Here is a 25671-nt window from a genome sequence, read left to right as displayed (position 1 = left end):
CATGGGTGTTCCGGTCTGAAATGGTGTGTTAAGACACATTGTTAGCGTGTTGCTATTTTGAAGAACTAAAATAGGCTGCGCCATTGACCAACTAAAAGCTGGTCTAAAGTCCAGTGCAGAGATTGTTAGTTATGCATCTATGCAGGTGCAAAACACTTAGTAATCACTTAATACACACAGGGTGTGCAGCAATACACAAATATCTTTACATGTAAAAAAAAATTAAAAGATTATAAAGGATTTATTTTTCACTACATGAATATAACAACCACTACCTCCATGCCTTCTTCATCTCAGGGGGCATTTTTCAGTTTATTCATAACAATTTGTATGATATTGTTATTTTTATAATTCATTCATTTAGTTTCTTTTCGGCTTAGTCCCTTTTTAAATCTAGGGTCACCACAGCGGAATGAACGCCAACTTATCCAGCCCGCTTTTACGCAGAGGATGCTCTTCCAGCCGCAACCCATCTGTGGGAAACATCCACGCACACTCATTCACACTACACTATGAACAATTTAGCTTACGCAATTCACCTGTACCGCATGTCTTTGGACTGTGGGGGAAACCGGATCATCCGGAGGAAACCCACGCGAACGCAGGGAGAACATGCAAACTCCATACAGAAACGCCAACTGACCCACCTGAGGCTCAAATCAGCGACCTTCTTGCTGTGAGGCGACAGCACTACCTACTGCGCCACTGCGTCGCCCATTATTATTATAATATTAGAATTATTTATTATATGCATATTTATATTTGTTTTAACAAAAAAAAAAGTTTAGATTTGTCCACCTGTCAGGTTTTGGAGATGTATGCATCACTATATGGGCATAAGAACAGGACATGTGTTTGGATTTAATTTTTGATCACACTTCATTATTATAGCTCATTTATTTGTTTGCTGTAAATTAAAATTGAATTTAGTAATAGTTTTGAAAGAATTCTTTGCGCTTAACAAACAAAATTAAATATGTTGGCTAATGAATGTCTTCACTGGAGTGTGTACAACACTATTTCCTTTTCCACAATATTAAAAGAATAAAGTAAGAAAAAGGTCAAATGCAGGAGGCTCATGCTTTATTCTTGCGCTGTGGATGGTTTGTTTAACTGTTTTCTCACTAGTGAAGCATTTCTTCACTTATTCTAAAGTCCACCATGTAAACAGCAAATACACCTGTCACGGTCAGTGAGGGGAAAAAGGGGCGAGGACCCAAGCGCAGAGTGAATAAGTGTTTATTTTTAACAAAATAAAATAAAAGGCAAAATAAACAACCCCGAGGGGGAAAAACACTAATAAAACAAATAGACAAACAAACTTGACTGGGTTGGCAAGACAAGGCAGGGCTAGACACAGCAGGACAGAGAAAAATCTACGACAAACTGGCACAGGACGGCAGACATGAGGGGTTTATATGTAGGACTAAATTAACACACAAACAGATGAACATAATTAACTAATAATGGGTAAACAAGGAGGGTGGGACTAGACAATAGACGGGAGAGCACATGACACAGAGAGACAACACAAGCTATGCGCTCACATAAAACGAGACTAGAACACGCAGCCAATGAGAGAACTCATTAACTGTGTGTTCTTATGACAAGACAAACAACAATGAAGCACACAACAAAAGCACGCGACCACAATGTAAACACAGAGCCACGTGCTTTGACAGGAGACACAAGACACGAGCACACGATAGATAAACACCTTACCGTGCGCTCACACATATACAACGTGGATGCTTCATCTCAGCGCCAACCAAAACTGAAACCAACTAGACAGAGGTGACGAGAATGACGCAGTGCGATGCTGACAGAACAAACACCAACACTAGTACAAAAGCGTGCGCGTCTGAAGCACGCAGAGCCCACGCGGCTGCATCAAGCGGAAGCACGCACGCTCTGCGCACACCCACGAAGGCGCGCGCACACACAGAGACACACAAAGACAAAAACAGGACGAGACAGCTAGTGCCCGGGCTCTGTCACCAAAACAAGAATTTACAAGACCAGAGTGGCAGAACCCTGACAACACCATGGTGTGACGAAATAGACTCTTAAAGGGAGGGGAGATGAGACTCTGATTGGTTTAATGCACGTTATGCTCAAAACAAACTCATAACTCATTAAGAGAATAAGCACAACGCTGTGTGATTTAACCTTTGTGCCTAGATCGTTAAAATAGAGCCCTAAGACAATTGATGAACAAAACCAGGTGGCACGGTGGCTCAGTGGTTAGCACTGTCTCCTTCCAGCAAGAAGGTTACTGGTTTGAGTACAGGCTGAGTCAGGCATTTCTGTGTGGAGTTACCATGTATTCGCGTGGGTTCCCCCCGTATTCTCCAGTTTACCCCACAATGTGTGTGTTTTTTTTTTTTTTTTTTAATAATGGTATTGTTCAAACTTATTGTTCTTTTATGTCTTACAAGTCCGCCCCAGGATCCTCTGCAGGAAAAGTTAGCTTTGTTTAATAAATATTTCACTGTAAGACTTGTAGTCTAAATAAGTTACGAGTGTAAAATTCAGTGTGGATTCGCTCAAAGGTCAGACAGTTTATGTTTCTATTTCATTTTGATGTTCTATGTTGTACTCCTGGCAGTGCATCAGCCAGTAAATAATTTAAAGAACAGTATTTTAAACAAAGCCTGTAAGTGGTCTGCTGTGACTGTGAGCATTTCTGCACACTTTAGGTCATTTTAAAAGGAATAGTTCACCCCAAAATGAAAGTCTTTCTAATTGAATACTTCACCAAATGCCACTGATTTTTGTAGATCTCATATAATCCAACTAGACATGGCAAGACATTCACAGCATGTCAAGATGTTTTAGTGAACTTTTTAAAGTACACAGTTTCAATCTAAAAACATAAAATGTACCCCAAATGAACCCCAAATCAGAAAAAGTTAAGACAGTCTGGCACTGTCTGATTGATTTAAGGGTTTTGTAAGATTTGTAAGTGACAATGGGCATTTCAGAAACAAGAATCTACAGTTTTATTATATATAGAGGGTCATAAATGGCATTGCCTATACTCTGTCCGGAATCCTTTTCGATGTCCTAACAGAAAGACTATAGCAATTTTTATTTTTTTTTTAAATCAGTAACTGTACTGTGACATTGACCCATATCACAAAACACTTCTCTATTAACAAATTCCAAACATAAAGATAAGAGAGAGAGGATATCAAACTGGTGCTGTTATGTTACATTATGTTATATTGCGATGGACTGCCATATGGGGTTATGATAACAATAGTTTAGCCTTTATGATCTGTCTTCGTGGATTTTTTACACTCTTGGTTTTGTAAAAATCAGTCGCTAGTTCAGCCCTCTTGATGACATCACTCATGTCATTAAAGATGACTTGGATGTGGTGATTAGTTGTGAAGCTACAGTACATGTAGTCTGATATGTTTCTTGTACAAAACACACAGGAATGTATCTACCATATTTTAGTCTGTCATGATAATGTTAAAGTCTGAACCGGGTAACAGTATGGAATACATAAAAACTTAGGCTTTGTTAACACCTGGATCACATTCAAGTGTATAAGGATTTATGTGGTTTCCAGATTGATTGATATACCATTGTGGAAATGTAGTGTAACATTGAGCAACAAGGTTTGAGGTATGTTTTCTCTTGTTTGGTGTATTTGTCAAAAACAGCAGCCAAATCAACAGCAACACAGTCGGACCTGTTCTCTTTTATTCTGGTTGGCAAGGGCTGTGACTGTAACATTGAATGTGTTTTTTAGTATTAAACACATTTAATACCAATTTAATCAGGTTCTAAAAAATATTTTTGCTGATATAAAGCTGATATAGTTACAACTCATCAGAACAGGGTGTTCAATGCATCATTATTTCATCATTATCTCTCATTGATCAGATTACATATTGCATGTAAGTGGATGATGCTAAACACAGGTGTACAGTATGTGTGTGTATGTTTGTAATAGACAGGGCAAAAGAGTGCTCGCTTGACAGCTCTGTTGATACCGCGAGCAGGATTTTTCCTTTTTAATTTATTTTGGAGATAAAACAAAATATGAATACAACAGAAAGACATAAAACTTTACAAATTATGTGTCCACATTTGTGGCCTCAAAACAATCTTGATAAAATAGACTATATTGAAAAAATGTAAAGAATTACAAATATCGGATCAATAAAATAAATAAAATCACATTAAATAAATAAACCAATATAAAACAAACAAAAGCTATAACAATGTAGGTACATACAATACATACATTAAATCGTTTTTAAGCCAAATATAACTTTCATTTTATAAAAGCCTTTTTGTAAAGAAGATTTTAGATATTTTCTAAAAACAATAAACACCGGAGGAGGTTTAAAATATTATTTATAAAGTAGTTGGATATATTGATATTAATCAAATCGTGCAAACAGAGCATTTTTTGGGTGAGTGAAAGCAGAAATGACCTTCTTTTCTGTCACTCAGTCATGCACAGGGCCGCTTTAAAAACGGATTTAGAAAAAAATGCAATTACAAAATGACTTCTATGTCCTCAAACAAGTGTTTATGTTTTTATATGACTTGGTAAAATATGAAAATGAAATTTTAAATACATGTAGAGCACAACAAAATATAGGCTGTATTTTATTACTTGCTCTTATGTGCTGAAACACTTAACACTTTACTTAAAGGTCACCTATGGTAAAAAATCTACTTTTTAAGCTGGTTCTACAGACATGTGTGTAGGTATAGTTTATAGACAGTCATATTGAGGTGATATAAAAACACCCAGTGCTTTTTTTTATTTATTTATTTTTTTATTTAACAACATAAAAATGGTGGACCAATTGCAGCAATTTTTAGACAGTCCGCAACTTGACTTAGGAGTGCAGTCCCCCCACCCACCAATATTGACTGACATGCTCACATTAACACTTCTTCGTAGTAACGCGTATAATCATATCAATTGGGAATAAAAGGTCAGTTTGATAGGATCATCAATCATCATCATCAAACGTGATCAAGAGTAAGTTTTCCAGGTTTAAAATGTTTTTAAAATAGTGCATGTGTGTAATGAATTACAGCGATTTAAAATAGTGCATGTGTGTAATGAATTACAGCGATTTAAAATAGTGCATGTGTGTAATGAATTACAGCGATTTACCTCATCAGCACAGCCGCATTCCAAAACATTTATAAAAGAAGACACTTCAATCCTGGTTTGTGGACGTTAAACCAGGTTTATTTTGTACATTGACATAACAGATATCCATACAGCAGTGGATATTAACCTGTATCCTGTCACATATGCGTGAGTGCAAAGCTAATCTCTGTGTTTGTGTGTCTGCGCTATGTGTGTATGTGTCTGTGCTGTGTGTGTGTGTGTCCTCGCTGTGTCTGTACGTGACCTTTGTGATGACATTTTGTGTGACTCATGGTTGCAACTCCACAAAAAAATGCATCAAATACTCATTGGTAAAGTTCTTACTGTGGTATTTCTCACAAACGTTTTGGCCGAGGGCCGAGGGCGGCGATTGAGGCATGCTGCTAACAGGCATGTGGTAATGGTGGGCGGGAGGACTAGCCTTAAAGGCGCAGTACAAAAAAACAGCAACACGGTTTTACCAGCTATAAAACAGAAACTTCACACAGCTATAATAAATAATCTGATGGGTGAGCTGAAGTTTTGAGCTGAAACTTTACAGACACATTCTGGGGACACAAAAGACTTATCTTAAATCTGGAAAAAGGGGTAACCTAGGCGCCCTTTAAGATCACTGAATAATATGCAACATCCTCAAATAAAGGGAAATTACCTATTAAGTGTCATATAACCTAGGGAAATATGTATATGTTTTAGTTGTCTCCGGAGTATTTGGGCTGAATGTTTGATGACGTCTATTAAAACGAGGATGTTATATACATTTAATACTAATAATAATAATACATTTTATACTGAGTTATTGCCGGACAATTTTTGTGGTTTTATATTATAGATGGGTGCGCTCACTGCGCTGGGTCCCTCTGTTAGTGGAGAGACCACTTGATGCACGGTGCCATCAGTCGGTCAGTGAGTAAACAAATATAATGAATGTCAATACATAGGGGCGACACAGTGGCGCAGTGGGTAGCACGTTCGCCTCACAGCAAGAAGGTCGCTGGGTCGCAGGTCTGAACCTCGGCTCAGTTGATGTTTCTGTGTGGAGTTTGCATGTTCTCCCTGCGTTTGCGTGGGTTACCTCCGGGTGCTCCGGTTTCCCCCACAGTCCAAAGACATGCGGTACAGGTGAATTGGGTAGGCTAAATTGTCCGTATTGTGTGTGTGTGTGTGAACGAGTGTATGTGAATGTTTCCCAGAGATGGGTTGCCTGTACGTAAAGGCATATAATGTAATGCTGTACAGTAGCGTGTCATTTGTTTGTTTTGTTTGTCTTCATTCTAAAGGTTTCGTGATGATGCGATATGGTGTGCTTTATCTGCCTGCCTCATTCCTGCTGAACTGGGTGGGTTGTGTGACGTGACCAATGATTCTTTAAATGTTTTCCTTTAATCTTTTCTTAAATCTGCTTTAAATGAAGTACAATTAAAGTCATCCATAATTAACATCTTCATCAAAGAATTTAGCTATTTTAAAATATGCAGAAATATGCATGTTACTAAATCTGAAAACATTTAGTAAATGTTTACTTAAACAAATGTAATTGTCTAACCATACTTCTCATTATATGTGCCCAGGGTTACATATTTGAGAACCGTGAAATATGTGCCCTGGGCAACATATGGCTGCATGTTTTATGTAAAATAAATGCTACAGAATGGTATAAAACCACCGCCAACTGAATGTTTTTACTCCATTTTTTTACTCCAGCTTAACCAGTTTGCTCAGTAACACGACATATACGGCGAAGGATTTGGGACTCTAATTCTGGCGAAGTAACCAGTAACCAGGTAAAACCACACCAAAACGCAATGTGAAATCAGGGTAAAATCACCGTCATTATGTTTATATTCTCTACTAGATTGCTTTTAAAAACACTAGTGGTTGTGTTTAGGGAAGGGGGTGGGTAGCAAGCTAATGCACAAAAACAACCCTGTTTCTCTCTTAGATGCACAAGAGAAATGGCCCCAGTAATATATTTGAGACAGTCAAAAATCTACAAGATGACCTCTAGTGGATTTGTGAAAACAAAACTGCAATCATACATAGCCATATGCAGTTCTCAGATACATAGCCCTGGGAAAGTAACTTCCAACCCAGACTCATTCTGAAAATGTACCTCTATATACATATGTGGAGAGCACCAAATATGTCCCAGGAGCTACATTTTATGCAGAATTTGTTTTCGTGAATCCACCAGAGGCTGCTGTGTCTTGCTTTCAGATCTCGAATCTCTCTTATGAGTATCATTCGTGCCTGCTGTTCTCACACAAATCCACCAGAGGCCACTGTCGACTGACTATTTGACTAACTGAATGACTCACTGACTGACTGACTGATCAATCGAATGATGCACCCTCCTCCTTCCCTAAACCCAAAAATAGTGCTTTCAAAAGCATCGATTGACCTGCCCACCCACTTCCCTAAACCAGTTTTCAAAAACAATAAAAAGAAAAGCCTCGCCTGATTTTACCACATTTTCAGGTTTTACCACATTCTCACCCTGTTATTTACTTGTTTATTTTATTTTTTTAATACTGTTTTTGTCTTTCCCACTTGTTGAAACCGTTCTTTACCAGACTTGAACCCCATCGTCGTAGTCATCTCCTCTCTGCATCTCAAGTCCGCCTACCTACATGGCGAGCTCACTGGACAAACTGGTAACAGCGGGAAAGCCGTCCGTATGGAAGTAAGCGGTCAGCTGGTAAGTGCTAAGAAGGAACGGCATCACATGGCCCCATAGCATTCGTTTTAAAATTCGGCCATACATACTCCACAAATATCCTATGTTGGTATCTTTAATGAGACTGGGTTCTGACATGTGAACTGACATGAAATAAATCAGCGCCTGGATTACCAGTAGCATAAATCTCATCCCATAATGTCTACTTTATCACAGTACGACATCCAACTGACCTATGCAAAGGTGTCCGATTGGCTCCATCCCGAATGTTGACGATATCTTCTGTTCTGTTGTAAGAGGAAAGCATGATTTTGACAGCCTCCAGAGAACCCTGACTGCAGGCAAAGTGGAGGGCCGTGCATTTGCCACTCTGCGAAAACAAATCAGGCCACACACATACAGGCACAGAGATGGAAGGTGGCTATTAGCCTGACAGAAGTAGAAGAGGCAGGGTCAGGTAGTGCAAAAGGGGGACAATCTCTCAGTTGCTGCACCAGTAACACGAACCATTAATGAGAAAGAGTGCCCTGAATTGCCGTGGCAATGGACAGAACGACCAAGCTCAGTTATAAACGTAAGTGGCAGCAATTTGTATCAATTTAACTATCTGAAGCTATTACTGAATGCATCAACCTCACTGCTATGGACTGAAGACGACAAATGGAGGAGTCGCTAGTGTATTTGTGTGGTCCAGATTGGGGGTCAGGTATTCAGGCTGCATTTAAACCTTTTTTTTTTAGGAATGGGTATATGTATACATTTTGTACCGAAAACATTTTTCAGGGTGCAATGGGATTTTATGTACTCTATTAAACAGATTTTACTTAAATCAGTCTTGAATTTAATGGGCTCTTCATTATAATATAGAAATCGAGGTAATGAAACCAATAATAATGACATGTCAAGTCATGAATATAAGGGTGTTTTTCTTGTATGCTAATCACAGCTGTCATTAACTGTCATTTACTTAGTTATGTCATTTCAAATGCAAAGGTGACATTGTTTAAGATGTTTTTGCTATGACAACTTGAATTACTGACCAAACACCATTGTCAATATTAGCAAAAAAAAAAAGATTTGTTATGTAGTTGTGGTATGGAGGCTATAGTTTTATTAAAATGTAGCTGCTGAGCACGCACCTTGGTAGCAATGCCAAGAAGTTTAGTGTTGTAGTTGTAAATCCAGAAACTTGTGGAAATTAACTTGTGGAAATTAATTTCCAATATAAACAAATGCTGCAGAGTTTACAATAAACTCTGACCCTTTTCTCAGGCCCTGTTTACACTAGTGCGTTTTAGCTTGAAATATGGCGTTTTAGATCAAAAACGATCCACGTCCACACTAGCGTTTCACTTAGCGTTTCTTAACATATCTCCGTCCACACTATGCCACCAAAAACATATATCACGTGACCATTCGCGCATTCGCATGCACGTTCTATCGAATACATGCCGCTGCTGTAGTAAAAAAGGCAGAGTTTAACTGCACAATGGCGCCTAAAACAGACAATAGTGCAAACAAAGCTGCCCATTTCTGTGTCCATGTTGTTGTTTACAGTGAAGGCTGGTCTGTTGTCTTCCGGTAGCGTTAAAGCCATGTGTTATAGTCATGTGATAGGGGCTTGACGAACAAGGGAAGGATACGCAATGACACAAAAGCCCCAATCAGCTAGCGAATGTCGGCAGCCCCGTCTCCGTTTTCAGATGTCTACGTTTTCCCCCATCAACACTGAGACGGAGCAGCAGCGTTTTAGAAGGAAAACGGCCTCTCCAACGTTTCCAAAACGCTCCGTTTTCGGTGCTCGAAAACTCCGGCGTAGTATGGACAGATGGCGTAACCGTAACAAAACTTATGCATTTTCAAACTAAAACGCATTAGTGTAAACAAGGCCTATAGCTCATTAGAAAGTGGCAATTGAGACAGTGACCATCTGTCTTTTGTTCATCTGACAAAGACAAAGGTGTTAAGAGCCCAGAACTTTCAAAACAGCTACTTGATCCAATCAACATTCTACATCGTCTCAGACACAGAAAGACACATGGATCAGAAAACCTACATTTCACAAAAGAGACACAAATGGAATACTTCACTTTATATACCTGTAGATACAAATGATCATGTATACATATTTAATATGCACTGCTTGAAATACTCCACTGTATGAAACTTTGCTTATTAAGGGTTATATATGAATGCTTGGATAAAGATCAACATTACATAGTGCTGTTAGACTCTATATATTGCAAATAATGCCTTATGTAAATTATATGTGTCTTGGAAAGTGAATTATGCATAGGAAAATATTTAAGACTCTTAAATATTATAATAGTTAACTGGAGGATTACGATTATGCAAATGCAGGCCACATTACGGATGACATCTCCCAGTGACCAACTCACAGGATCATTCAATCACAATGCAGGCTTTGAAAGGTGAAATCCTAATATTCCTAAATGATATGAAAAATGATAACGTGACAATTGTTTTTTTCAATATCGCCCAGCCCAAGAACTTGACAAAACAAAATACATAATATCCTCTCTTTGCTTTTTTATGACAACATGAAATTATCAAGAGAGGATAACTTGTTGTATATATGTCATAAACTTGATTGTCATGAGGCCATTATAATTGTGATACCAGTTTAATTTTTAATATTTATGATGTTTTAATAACATTACCTAAATTTTACTTAAATTAAAATTTAATTTGCTGTACATGATCAGATATTCATGATAATATTCATCTGGGGTCCGTTCTTCGTACTCAACTAGCTGGATTTGGTTGTTGACAATTTGACATGATCCAGGATCGTTTTGTTCCTCAAAGAGTTGTTGCCAAGTCAGCAGTAGCTCAAACCTGCTCAGGAGCAGGCTTATTTCATATGAACAGGATAAGATCAGGTCTTTTCAAGCACAGGAACTACTGAAAGTCTGTACCAAATTCTGATATTGTCTTACAGTAGTAGATATATACAATTCGTAAAGTAGTAAATAGTTTTAAAAAATTATATAAGTTTCAAAAATATAACAATAAAACTTGATTAAATAAAACTGCAATCAGCACAAATAAAAGTAGGGCCTACAACGACAGCTTTAGTACAGTTTGTGTATGATTTTAGACGAACAATATTTGACTGTTTTTAAAGAAATAATATTTTATGCAGTCATTGTTTTAACAGCTAATATGACGGTGATTTTACGCTTTGTAAAAGTTGCAAGTTGTTATATGGATAATTGAATAATAATCAGATAATGTTATTATGCACATTATTTTGTGTAAAATAATGTGTATTTTCGATATAGAAAGTTATTTGTTTTGTAAAGCGCTGTGGCTTTTTAATTTGTTACCTCAGATTTAGGCTAATTAATTTGAATGTGATTCAAATGGCGCGAAACACAGAACATATACTCAAGCAACTTTGCCATGTTTGAAGCTTAGCGGTAGAATATAATTAAATTTAGTTTCCGTGTGCACAGACGGAGGGACCGCAAACTGTACCCGAGGCTGTTTGAAAACAGTCGTCGGTGCGCAGTTAACGTGAGCTTCATAGTTTACTTAAGACGTGATCTCAGTCGCACCAAATCACAGAAATACTTCACGTATGAATTGGTCAAGCATGGTATATATGCATTTAATCACTCGCTTTTCTGACACAAAAAAAAAGCTGTAAATGACGAGCAGCAGATCTCATTTCTTTAAATAAGTAATTTCAAATGATATATTTAAAATATAAGTTAATGTTTAGATTGCAAATATATACAAGAATCTCATATGCATATGCAACTTATATTTTAAAATGTGTAAAAAAAAAATTATATATATATATATATATATATATATATATATATATATATATATATATATATATATATATATATATATATATATATATATATATATATACATATGACCTATATTCATCAGGTCCAAGCAACATTTCCAGGTTTTTATGAAAAATGAATAATAATTTACAAGTACAGCAGTTTTCTTTATACTTTTTACGAATTTAAAGAACAGCGCCATTTTAATGAACTTTTAAAAGCATATTTTTATTTAAATGGTAAAGTTTGTTTTTTGTCTGCAAGTAAAGGTAATGTTTAAAGCTTTATAAAGTTTAAATTGGCTGACAATAATATATATTATTAATTATAGGAATTAATTTGCCTCGTTTTTGAACTGCGCAGTGCTTTAGCTGCTTAAACAGGCCTACTACTCTACTGTATTTCAATACTGGTCATTATGGTGGTTCTTGGAGAGACAACGTTTTCTGAGATGGTACTTAGAGAAAAAAAGTTTGCAAACTATTGTCTTAGATTATTTAAGAGAGGTATGAAGAATGGACCCCTGGTCTCTTGACAATAATGCTTATGACAGATTTAAGACACAAGATGTTATATTAATAATGTCAAGTTGCCATGAAAAAGACAGGTTGTGTATTTCATCATAACATCATAAAGACATCTCAAAGATAACTGTGCTAACAACTGTCAATATCTTTAAAGACACTGTTATCAATTACAGTACATGTCATGATTATAAATGTCTCATGACAGCCTAATGAACACCTCTTCAAGTAAAGTGGGTAACACATTTGATTAAAAGTATTAAAATGTATGTTTATTACAAAAAGAAAGCCTAATTAAGTAGCCTACTATATAACTATGTAACTGTCCAATTTTATAAAACTATTATGAAACATAATACTTGGGCAAAAGGGGACAGAAGAGAATGAAAACCAAGCGCAAACAGGATCAATGATGCTTAAAATGTTTACTTCCTTTTCTAAAGCCTGTAAAAGATCATGTCTCTTACCCTGCTGCTACAAACTGAAGATGACAATGGCTGCCATGCAGTTTCAGAATTATGACATTAAGTTCCTATTAGGCATATACTGCATATCAATTTTGTTATATTTGTCGCCAAAACGTTTTAGGTCTTTTAGGGAGTGGTGGAGTTTAATGTATAATAAAGCTTTTACAGAAATAAGTCTTGATGATAATGGACTCTTGATTATATTACACAAAATTGCAAACTATTATATTACAGCTATAAGAAGAGTATGATAAAATATACTTATGACAAAATTCAAATTAGTAGAAAATGTAGTCAGCTCAGCGGAAGCCTGGAAATTAAACCACAAAGTGGATGATTTTTTTTAAAGAATATTAGACCATTCTATAACCTATCTATGCACAAATAATGTTCTGGCAAGTCATAATTGTATATGTGAATCATATTTTATATATTTGACAACTTTATCACATTAAAACTTTAATGTTTTCAACCCTAATTATATTTTTATGCCATTTTTGTTTGTTTATCACATATTTTAATATTGAAATATAGACTTTATTTTTTTTTTGTTTTTTTTTTAACCAGTGATATAAAAACTAAGAAACAAAAAATGTTTTGGTAAATCATCAAAAGTGAAAGATAAATAGTTTAAATATTGAGGAAAGATTTATAATGATAAAAATATAACAAATATGCCATAAAAATATTACATAAGAATTTATTATTCATAGTTTAACAGCACAATGCATTATTAAAGTCTGATCTCATCTAATTTTTTTTCCACTTTTCTGGGGCTGGGTCGCGGGGGCAGCAGTCTGAAGAGAGAACCCCAGACCTCCCAGGCAAGCCAAAAGACAATGTCCCTCCAGTGTGTCCTGGGTCTATCCCAAGGCTTCCTCCCTGTGAGACATGCTTGGAACATCTCCCTAGGTAGGCATCCGTAACAGATGCCCGAGCCACCTCAGCTGACTGCTCTCGATTTTGAGGGCTCTACTCCAAGCTCCTCCTGGGTGACAGAGCTCCTCACCCTATCTATAAGGGTGCTCCCTGCCACTCTGTGAAGAAAACCATTTTGGCTGCTTGTATTTGAGATCTTATCCTTTCAGTCATGACCCAAAGCTGATGAGTAGGAAAATAGATTGACCGGTAAATTGAGGGCTTTGCCTTCGGCTCAGCTCCTTCTTTACTACAACTGACCAGTACATTGACTGGATTACTCCTGCCACTGTACTGATCCACCTGTCAATCTCATGTTTCATCCTTCCCTCACTCGTAAACGAAACTCCAAGATACCTGAACTCCTCCATCTTTGGTAAGGACTTTCCTCCAACCTGGAGATGGCAAACTACCTTTTTCCGGTGGAGCACCATGGCCTTGGATTAGAGGTGCAAATTCTCATCCCAGCCACATCACACTCGGCAGCAAAACACCCCCCAGTGCATGCTGAAAGTCTATGTTCCATGAAGCCAATAGAACAACATCGACTGCGAATAACAAAGATGAAATCCTGTAGTGCCGAACCGGACCCCCTCTAGTCAAAGGCTGCACTTTGAAATTCTGTCCATAAATATTATGAACAGAATTGGTGAAAAGGGGCAGCTCTGCCAGAGTCCAACATGCACTGGAAACAAGTCTGAATTACTGTCGGTAATGCGAACCAAACCAAACTCTGTTCAGACAGGGACGAAGCAGTGCCCCTGACCCCACACTCCCAGAGCAGCCTTCACATAATGCCACAAGGTACACGGTCGAATGCCTTCTCCAAGTCCACAAAACACATGTGGACTGGTTGGACATACTCCCATGAACCCTCGAGCACCCTGGTGAAGGTATAGAGCTGGTCCAGAGTACCATGGCCTGGATGAAAACTGCATTATTCATCCTGGATCCTAGGTTCAACCATTGGCTGAATCCACCTCTCCAATACCCTGGTCTAGAGTTTCCCGGGAAGGGCTGAGGAGTGTGATCCCCCATAGTTGGAGCACACCCTCCGATCCCCTTTCTTAAAAATGGGAACCACCATCTTAGTTGCCCAGTCCAGAGGTACTGTCCCTGACCTCCATGCAACATTGTAGTTATTAAAATCTAAAATTGTTAACAGTGAGTTAGAATTAACTAGCAATAGGCGATTGTATGATTTTTAACTAATGTTTATTTAGACCAATAAATACTATAATAAATGTGTAGATAATTGCTTATTCATGCTAGTAAAATTATAATGAATGATGATTAAACTTTCTGATTTGATCTCAAATCCGTTTTTCAAGTTTCTAATTTCCTGTAATACCATACAGTTCTATGTACTATCATAGACTCCCTCCCTGAAGAAAAGCAAACTCTTTTTTTTTCACCACAAGACTTGGGCCGTCAAGTCTGCTGAGTTCTTTGATCGTTTTAGATTTGAGTTTAACATTCACAATAAAGTTGTTATACTTCTTGAAACAGCAGTTACCTGATGTTGTTCTACTTTGGCTCCTTTCAAGATGCAGAGTTTGATCACCTCGATATTGCCTCCGCGTACAGCCAGATGAAGAGGTGTGCTTTTGGACTTATCCAAATAATTAATGTGCAATGTAGATGATACACCAAGTTCTTCTCCTGCGTGAGGGAGGGTAGACAGGTTATTTTAATATTTGACATTTTAAACAGACAAATGAAAAGGCAGACATTTTTAATCAAACAAATAAGCAATACTATTACGACACTGTAAAAAAGTGGTTATATTAGCCCAAATTTGTGTAAAATATTGACTAGCCCAAATGTTAAAGGTTATAATTGGTTTAAAAAAATCAAATAAATAGATTTAGTGTATAGGATGAGGCGATGGCTCAGTGGGTGCTCAGAAAAAGATGGTCACTGATTCAAGTCCACAGTCCATTACATGATATATGAGTAAATTGGATTAACTAAATTGGTCGTATTGTATGAGAGTGTGTGAATGAGAGAGTCTATGGGAGTTTCCAAGTATTAGGTTCAAGCTGGAAGGGCAACCACAGCTTAAAACATATGCTGGAATAGATGGTGGTAAGTTCTGCTACGACGACCCCTGATAAATAAGGGACAAAGCCAAAGGAAAATGAATGAATGAATGAATTTAGTGTGCAACTAAGCTGTAATCATTTACTGATGCTCACATGTCATTCCAAACCACTACGTTTTTCTATGAAAACACAAACATTAAGTTTCTGGTGAATATTTTGGTCAGTCTTTTTAATAAATGGGGCCACAGTTTTCACAAGAGATATCCGAGACTAGTCAACTTTTTTTGTAACAAATATTTTACTAATAAAATGCATCAAAATATTTTATCATTATTAATATTTTTTAGATTTGTTAAAACTTCAAATAACTATTTTTTTATTTACATTACTGTAATTATTAAACACTATTAGGAAATACAACATTGTTATATTTTGCCTGACACCTTATACAGGTATGTATTTTTCCATGTCAATCATTGCAGGTCTATGTTAATCAATGATATGGTGTATGTTAAATAGTGTAATTAAATGTAGCTTCCTTACTTACTTCCCTTACTTAAGTATACTTGACTCATGTTGTACTAACAAAAGTGGCCAAACATATTGTCTGGCTGAACAAAATCCATGAATTGCCCTTTATTTAAACATGCAATTTAAAATCACATTTTTACTATAAGCATAGAAGCATATTGAAAAACAGAGAAATACATGCTTATTGAGAATGTGTAGAATTCCTGCAATCAATTACAAGAGAAAAAAAAGATTAATATTATTAACTGGTCATACTGTACAATATTCATTTATTCATTTTCTTTTCGGCTTAATCCCTTTATTAATCTGGGGTCGAGTGGAATGAACCGCCAACTTATCCAGCTTATGTTTTACGCAGCGGATGCCCTTCCAGCTGCAAACCTATCTCTGGGAAAAATCCATACACACTTATTCACACACATACACTATGGACTACCCAATTCACCTGTAACGCATATCTTTGGACTGTGGGGGAAACCGGAGCACCCGGAGGGAACCCACGCAAACGCAGAGAGAACCTGCAAACTCCACAAAGAAATGCCAACTGACCCTGCCAAGGCTCGAACCAGCAACCTTCTTGTGTGAGGCGACAGCACTACCTACTGCGCCACTGCGTCACCACTGGACAATATACTTTTCAAAATATTTTTGTATTTAATATTTAATATATATTTTTTTATATTTTACATGAGTCTCTTGCTCATGTAATAATATTATTGTTTTAATAGTCCTGCAATCAATGTTTTATGACTGCCACAGCTAAACAAGATTGTAGATAGTTCCTTTTTGATGTCCCTGAGAAGCTAATCTGGTGTACTGAACAATTGTTTACATTTTATGATAATATATATGTGCATTATATTAACATTTTAAGAAACTTTAAACATTTCTGCATCAACATGCAAATCACCAAGCTTCTCAACAAAGGACTATAAAAGGTGCCCTGGGGAGTTAACTTTCCCATTGGTCAACTCAGCTATTGAGGGTGTTACAAGACCACCCTTATAAAAGCTGGTGATTAAAGCCTCGTTTATATTTGATGCGTGTGCTAGTTCGCTTGAGTGTGCGTAGCGAATGTGACATCATCACTGTGTTTGGTTCACTTTGCTTGGATGTGACATGATTTCGGCTGGCGGAGTGCATGGCTTTTTTTTTTTTTTTTTTGACTCAATCGAAAAGTGCATGCAGCGCGCGTTTGATTTGAGTTGAATATTAATCACTTTGAAGAGATTTTCTCTGAAACAAGTACACTTGTACAGACATCTTTATGATCCGTGATCATAGAGATAACCAGATGATCAAAACTGGAAAGGAATATTTGAACCTATTGGTTCAATGGCCTGTATATCTTGGGTATATCTCGGGTTTATTGGTGATAGCGGTCAGAAATGTTGGACCAATATTGCCTTTTTAGCATAAGTATAGGGCAGAAACTAGCCAGACGACAATGTGTGAATTGTGGAGTGAGCTAAATCTAAAAATCATCCGTATTTTTATGAAGTGTACTTTATTTTGCTTTTATTCTTGTCATAATAAAGTATATATTTGTAGGGCAGCCCATTTTCTCCTCTCATTAATATTTTAATAAACTATTGGTAAAACTGTCTGAGATATACAACAAAAGCAGGTGATGTATGAATGTTTGATTTAAAAAATCTTGAATGGTTATAAAAACCCTTATAATCATTCAAACAATTAAATAAAAAAAATATATTCTCTATTTATCCGTCTGACTTTACTGTCAGTTTCTTTTGACCACCCCAGTCATTTTAAAGAACATCACAACGGCGAATGCATTCATTACACGAGGTGTGCGCGCAGTCAGTGGAGGTAAGTGATGCGACACCAGGCAAAAGTATAAATCCAGCTTGAGGCCGCACCCCAGAGAACTCCAGAAGAAGAACAAGAAACGACTCCCAAAAAGAAAGAGTTGTTTTGTTCCACCTCAGGAGAGCTTCTCTTTAGGTCCAGTAAACAGACTTGAACCCTGCCAAAAAGGGGTAACTGCACAGCTCAGACATTTCCATCTCTGATACCTGTCTTTCATTTCCGTCTAAAGCAGGGGTGTCAAACTCATTTAGCTCAGGGGCCCCATGGAGTAAAATCTGTTCTCAAGTGGGCCGGACCCCGAGGGGTGTGGTTGGGTACCACGCCTCCTTTTTCAAATGGTACATTTTCATGCAACTGAATTTGTATTTCCTACAAAATAGCCACTAAACTGACAAAACGTAAAATAGTAACATTTCCTCATGAGATCACTTCAGTGTGCAGTGCTTTCCACAGGTTTGAAATATACTTGCAGTGGTAGCCAGATTGAAAAGCACCATTTCCCACAGCACATAAATGGTCAAGTACATGCCACAAACAAAACAATAACTTGATTTTTATTTATTATGACACTGTTATAAACCATTTCTTTTCAGTGGGTTAAAATTATTTTAAAAGGCTGTTGAAATAATAGAATTCCACTATTTCTCTTACTTTTATGCTATTTAGGAGCCATATAGGAGCCAGTGCTTTGCTCTCTCTCTCTCTTTCTCTCTCTAAAATTGTTAAATTGGATTGACATTTATTGTCAAAGCATTTTAGATATGTATAAAGTATAATATATATTTATATAATTACATTAATAAAATATACAGCAAATGAGAAACAAATATCAGAAAAAATGAATAAAGATATACATTATTGCTAAAAATTATAATAATTACAAGAATAAAAAGATTAGATTGTTTAAATAAGGCAAATTAGTCGATTAACCATTTCTGATGGTGTACAAATATTTTGCAGCCATTATAGATGACATTTTGTTCTCTCTGAGTATAAAGTTTACCTGTGTCATTTATTAAATGATTTATCATTTAATGTTTCTCTCGCGGCTGTGCGCGCACAGTCAGCTGCGAAATGGTAATGCAAAAACACATACAAAATGACGGCAACTTTAGAATGCGAAACTAAAACCTAAATCCTGGACATTTTAGGAAATTCCACCCCACTCCAAGCCTCACAGGACAAAGAGCCGACCACCAGCTAACCACATGGAAACATTAGCTCAACAGAAGTACTTCTTCACATGACACAAAGAAACGCAAGGGATGCCTCTAGATTACCCCTGAACTGGTGTAAATTAAATGTAACCCTAAAGAAACCATAGAATATAGGTTTGGTCTTACAAAATCGGAGGTTTTTACGTCATTACACTCTCTCAAACTTTTATTTTTCTTCCTTTACTCTTCTCTACCACCTGTATGAATGTTTGTTTGTGTTAGGTGTTAGTTTCTGTTAGAGTAGTCAATACAGTGTTATTTTGTATAAAGAAAGGTGCCTGCGCATATTTATGAATCTAATTCAATGATCTTTGACCTTGTTACCCTGCTTAAACATAAATGTTTTTTTTGTTCGCTTTTTTTTTTTGAAAGCAATAGCCATAGTTGAAGTCAACTGTTCATTCAAACGATTGCTGGATGATTAGTTTGTTCAGATTTAAAGTGTCGATTCTTTTAAAGCTCCCTTTAAATTAATCTTGAATTCCGTTTGAGCTAATTCGCTTCATATGCTGTGTTAATTTTGGCCGTACAGATATGAGTAAGATTTCACACAACTGTAAGGGGTCTATATTTATTTCTACACAAACTGTATTGATAGATTAATATTACACATAGTGATTGCCTCTGGCAGGGTATTTTCTTCCTCAGTGGTAAAAAAGCAGTAAACTCCTTGAAAATGGCAGCTATTGTTCAATTTTGTCTATAGTTCCAGGAATGGTGCAATTGCACCTTTGATGTTTGTTGAGTTTATTGTGTGTCATTGAGTTTTACTGTATATATTTTGATGACATTGTGGACTGTGTTGTAAATGAACTACAATCAAACAAAGATGCTCATTCTAAATCTCCTCATTTACCTGCTTCAGTCACATTTCACATTGATAGGCCCATTAGAGGAAGTTCATTGTTCTCTCAAAGTGAGAAACACCATCGATATTCATGGCATCGGTACTCCTGTTTATACAGGAAAGTGTCTCACAAAAGTTAAACTGATATATTGTTTTATGTGAATGAGTGGGCATTGTTTTGTAGTGAAACCTCTAGCCTGTCACGTTCAGTCAACAAAAGCTTTGTCAACATATATTGCTCACTCTCTGTTTTCTGACATTTCAGTGAAAAAAATCCTCAGACCCCAGAGTGTTAACTAACAGTCTTTTACTTTTTTTAGACACACATATTTGTACAGCTATCTTTATGGGAACTTACTATTTATGTTATGGCTTCTATACTATACAAACTGTATATTCTATTACACTAACATACAGCCAAACCCAACCCAAATCCCCCAAATTTTTTAAATATCTCATTATGTGTGATTTATGAGCCATTTTCCTGAAAGGAAACAAAAAACAAAATAACAACAAAAATGTTCCCACAAGAGCAAAATCTTCTGGTATTGATATACTTGTGCATATATTTGGTTCCCACATTTGGACTTCCCATACAGTATATGTAGTGATTTTTATAGTGTAACTGTATAGTATTTCCTCCTAACCCAACTCCACCCCTAAACCCAAGCCTCACAGAAAACAATGTGCATTTTTACATTTTTAAAATGCTTAATTCTTTGTGATTTGTGAGCTGATTTCCTCTAGGGGACCAGAAAAATTCTCCCCACAAGGTCAACATTTACTGGTATTGCTGAACATTTGGTCTCCACAACATAATGGATACAAGGTACCCAATGTTCCTTACATCTGGATATAGATTAAGTTAACCTATAGGATCATTAGAAGCATATATTGAAGTTTCTATCACAGCTTTAATACTGTATCCTTCGCACAATGGGGGAAAAATTTATTAAAACATATATTTCCTATATCTACATCCTAATGAGATTAACACTTATGAAACTTAAATGCTAATATATTTTTTAGTGATTTTACCATCTATGATGTCATGTGTACTCCAACCCCAGATGTACAAGCAGTTGCTGTAGTCGAAAAACTCCTCAATGTGCTTCTTATGTTGACTTTTATTTACTTTTTATTTAATTTATTTAATTTTATTTATTTTTATTTGTGTACATTTATTTTAGGAATTGTGTTTATAAAAGGCAACTGAATATGTACTTACTGGTCGTGTGCTGCCTAGTGATTCTGTTTATTTTATTAAGCATGTCTATAATGGGTGATGTTGATTAAGAGAATGTTTAAGTTTAATATACAATGATCATAATGCAAAGCAGGCAAAGATGACCTTTAGGAAGTCAATATACAATTTGTCTTTTGATGTAAAGTTTAAACAGTTATTATTGATATTGTCAGGGGTTTGTTAGCCTGTGGTTACAAAATTTATATTTAAAGATGAATCAAATTAGCCACTGCACAGATCCATAGACCCCTTTTAGGAGAGAATTTGCATCTTTTTTATGGAACCAGTCATGTTTACATGCTTTTTGACATACAAGTCACAATTTATGGTAAATGTATGAAAAGGAAACTAGTGGTCTACAATATTCAAATATATATATACCGGAAAAAAATGTAATATAGGTTTGGAATGACATGAGGCTGAGCAAACTATCGCTTTTATGCCACGAACCTTCATCGCAATGGAAGCATGAGTGCTTTGTTTGGCTACCATATGACAGGCTTGCAAATTCATTTCAAATACTGCTGAATGCTGCCAGTCACATTTGACATGTTGACCTGTGTTGTTTTGCATTAATTCATCTGAAAATACAGGGTTGCCACTCTTTTTCAGAGCTCATTTTCAATTGCAAATTTTGGTTAAATGTCAATAAAGTACTAAGATCACAAAATACACCCTAAAGTAATATATTTCTACCTTCTTCAAACCAATGCTAAACGTTTTTAATGTGCAAGAACAATTAAAAAACACCAATTTTTCAGGACCATTTGTGTTTCTAAGACTGAAATATCGGTCAGCAGGGTCACATCATAAGGAATATTTTCTTGGGTATAAACAAAAGATTCCAAAAGCAAACAACAGATCCGATACAATGCGATCCGATCCAATCAGATATTTATTTATTTATTTATTTACCATTATTTAACCAAAAGTTCTCTTTGAGATTAATGATCTCTTTGCAAATAAAGCAGCAAGAGAGTGTTTACCTGACAAAATACTCTATAAGAACAATGAAAAAAATTACAAATTATATAATCACCCACCATTTGCTGAGTGATTATGTTTAGATGATCCATTTTTTTATTATTACAATTAAGACTGAACAATATTTCAACCAGGAGCTGCATACACAAAAGGCTTTATGCCTAATTCTGTGTGAACAAAAAAGGAACAGAGAGAGCACAGACATTCTGGGAACAGAAGAAATATTTCTCAGAAGTTTTCTGTTGTATAAGACAGCATCAATATGAAGGCCACATCCCCAAGATGGCCTTATAAACAATAAAATACCAATGCATTTCTCTCATAGTCAACAGAGAGTGCCAAGCATCTCTTTTATTCAATGTAAAATCATGAGCTTGCTTATGAATCTTAGTGACTGTAACCTTCAACTTGTGTAATCATTCACTCCTCTCTATATGATGACTAATTATGAGATCAAACCAACCCAGGCTCATTCTGATTATGTACCCCTATATACATTTCTGGAGAGAGCAAATTACAGTCGCAATCAGAATTATTAAACACCCTGAATTATTAGCCCCATGTTTATTTTTTTTCCCAATTTTTGTTTAACATAGAGAAGATTTTTTCAATACATTTCTAAACATAATAGTTTTAATAAATCATTTCTTATAACTGATTTATTTTATGTTTGCCATGATGACAGTAAATAATATTTTATTAGATATTTTTCAAGACACTTCTATACAGCTTAAAGTGACATTTAGAAGCTTAACTAGGTTAATTATGTTAACTAGGCAGGTTAGGGTAATTAGGCAAGTTATTGTATAATGATGGTTTGTTCTGTAGACTATCGAAATTAAAGGGGCTAATAATATTGATCATAAAACGTTTTTTAAAAAAATTTAAACAATTATTCTAGCCGAAATAAAACAAATGAGACCTTTTCCAGAACAAAAGTATTATTAGACAATAATACTGAAAATTTCCTTGCTCTGTTAAACATAATTTGGGAAATAAAAAAAATAAATAAATAAAAGGGGGTTTATTATGTCTTATTGCAACTGTACATCCCAGCAGCTATGATTTTTCAGTTTTTGTTTTCACGAATCCACCAGAGGCCACTGTGTACGCTTTTAAGATTTTAAATTTCTCTCGCGAGTGCCATTCGTGCCTGCTGTTCTCAGGTAAATCTACCAGAAGCTGCTGTCGACTGACTGATTTAGTGACAGACCAACCGACCAATCCCCTCACCCTCGCCCGCAGTGTTTTAAAAAGTAATCCAAAGAAACCCCCTCTGATTTTCTATCACGTTTTCAGATTTTGCTACATTATCATCCTGTTATTCACTTGTTTAATTTATTTTTTGCCTTTTGTTTTTGTTTGTTTTCTGTTACTGTTCTTCACCAGACTCAAACCTCATTGTCGTGGTCAACTCCACTTAGCATCTCAAGATGTTGACGTACATGTCGAGTAACCGGCATGAAAGCCATCTATATGTAGGTAAGCACTGACCCCTAGTGTTCATATTAAAGATGAAATGCAGCCATACGTAGCTCTGGCTACATAATTTGCGACATTCAGAAATGTATACAGGGGTACATTTTCAGAATGATCCTATGTTGGATCAAACCCCTGATTGTTCTATAGCTACAACACAATGCTTTAGCGATCCAGCTACATGATTCATACATTTTAGCTTGTGTGTTCATCATAGTGGGGGAACAATTTTAGTAAACGCTCCTATGGGTCGTATTTCAGGAAAGTGACAAACAACCTATGCACACATATACGTTGGAGGACATGTTGATTGTCAATGTTTTCAGGATACTTGAGAACCCTGGATAATTATATTGTAATATAAATGAAAACTGTGTCATTTGTCTCTCAGCCAAAAAGAGCTGTCAGAAAACCCCACAAATATTTATGTCTGGAACACATCATTGGGGAACAAAGACCACCCGTGTATTGTGCAGAGTCACAGCGCCTGTCTAAACAGCATGGTTAATAGACTGAGGGTTGATTTGTCATGGGGATTTGAGGAAGATTAAACTGGCTTACCAATTTTCAATACCATCTCCATGGCCTCTTTGGCACCTGCGAAAGCAACAGTATGAATGGGATAGTGACCCAGCTTGTTCTGAATACACATCTTGGCACCGCGCTTGATCTGTAAGGAAAGATTATAATCTCTTTTATTGCACAGTGTTGGAGAATGAGGATTCTGTCAATTACATTTCTGTACTCACCAGGATCTGGAGAGCTTGGCAGTTGTTATTGGAGCAGGCCAGCATGACAGGGGTGTTTCCCAGATCCCCCTCCAGATTGCTATTGGTTTTGTCACAAGACAGAAGGACCTGTGCCAGACGTGAGCAAAATGATCATCAGTTTCCACAAGGCACTTAATCAGTGTAATTCCTCCAGCATTTCACCCTGACAGGAAGCAGATTCTATATAGGAGACACCCTTGCTTTTCCTGCTGAGCTGTCGTTATGTTGAGCAATATCACACAAGGAGAATGATGTTGCTGGAATTAAAGTAAAACTGCTCGTTTATTTTAGATGGGAGGATATTGGTAATTATTAAGTCTGATATATTAGATTGGGGGTACAATTATTTGAAGTACACGTGAAGTCAAACTAACCATATTGATTTTGTTAGTTCACATTGCTAGTTTTTTGAAGAACATTTCATCTGTGCATGTCATTAAGAAAAAAGTTAGCTCTTGTAATCTAAAATTAAAATCTGAAAGTGCATTTTCTGTGTGTTTTCAGTTAATATTTATTCAGATAACGTCTGTCTGAGGTAAACATACTTAACCATGCCCCTTCAACTGTCAGTTTTGACAGAGCTTTGACAACAAACGGAAAGGTTGAGGAGGAGGTGTCTGTTAGGTTGTAATAACTCTCTCGAAACCGTTTTCTCAGTCTTTCTGAATGAAATGTCTACTTTATTGCATCCAATCAGCTCGCAGTAAAAATAAGCCGCATCCACAGTTTTTTTCATTTTACATTTTGTTTCTTTAAAATTGCGTCACAATACAAAAAAAAATGGTCGCAGCTTCCAGTTTATGCCAACTTTAAGCATTATATTGCTTGTACTACATCAGACCCCTAGTTTACCACAATTTTTGTGTGTGTGTGTGTGTGTGATTTTTTTGCTATAAAATTACCGAGATTGTGATGGCATTCTGAAAACGTAGCCGTGGACATTTCTGGACACCTTCATTTACGTGGCCAGAGGTACATATGGCTGCATTTCGTTTTTTCAAGCGAACGCTAAGGGACAGTGTTACGCCGCTCCTTTTCGCGCTCGCCGGCTGACGGCTGAGAGCTTTCCCGTCGCAACCAGTTTGTCCGGTTAGCTTGTCGTGTTACGTCGGCGGAGCGGAGGCCCGGAGGGTAGCCGGTCGCGATGACTGGGTTCAAGT

General features: G+C 36.5%; 1 protein-coding gene across 12 annotated transcripts in view; it reads right to left on the bottom strand.

Moving 5' to 3' along the window:
- Nucleotides 1-25671, bottom strand: part of trpa1b (transient receptor potential cation channel, subfamily A, member 1b) — a 347938-nt gene that overhangs the window by 29755 nt on the left and 292512 nt on the right. For all 12 annotated transcript variants that reach the window (XR_015524386.1, XR_015524387.1, XR_015524388.1 and 9 more), the window contains 4 exon segments: nt 24491-24598; nt 24303-24411; nt 15079-15224; nt 8063-8199 (listed from right to left, as the gene is read on the bottom strand). Coding sequence is in view for 8 of the 12 variants with exons in the window: in XM_087308524.1 (XP_087164650.1) it covers nt 8063-8199; nt 15079-15224; nt 24303-24411; nt 24491-24598 (500 nt within the window). In the remaining 4 variants the exon portion in view is untranslated.

Source organism: Danio rerio, chromosome 24 (genome assembly GCF_052040795.2).
Source record: "Danio rerio strain M-AB ecotype USA chromosome 24, GRCz13ab, whole genome shotgun sequence".
NCBI lineage: Eukaryota > Metazoa > Chordata > Actinopteri > Cypriniformes > Danionidae > Danio > Danio rerio.
The sequence above is the reverse complement of the archived record's forward strand: the minus strand, read 5'-3'. Positions and strand labels throughout refer to the sequence as shown.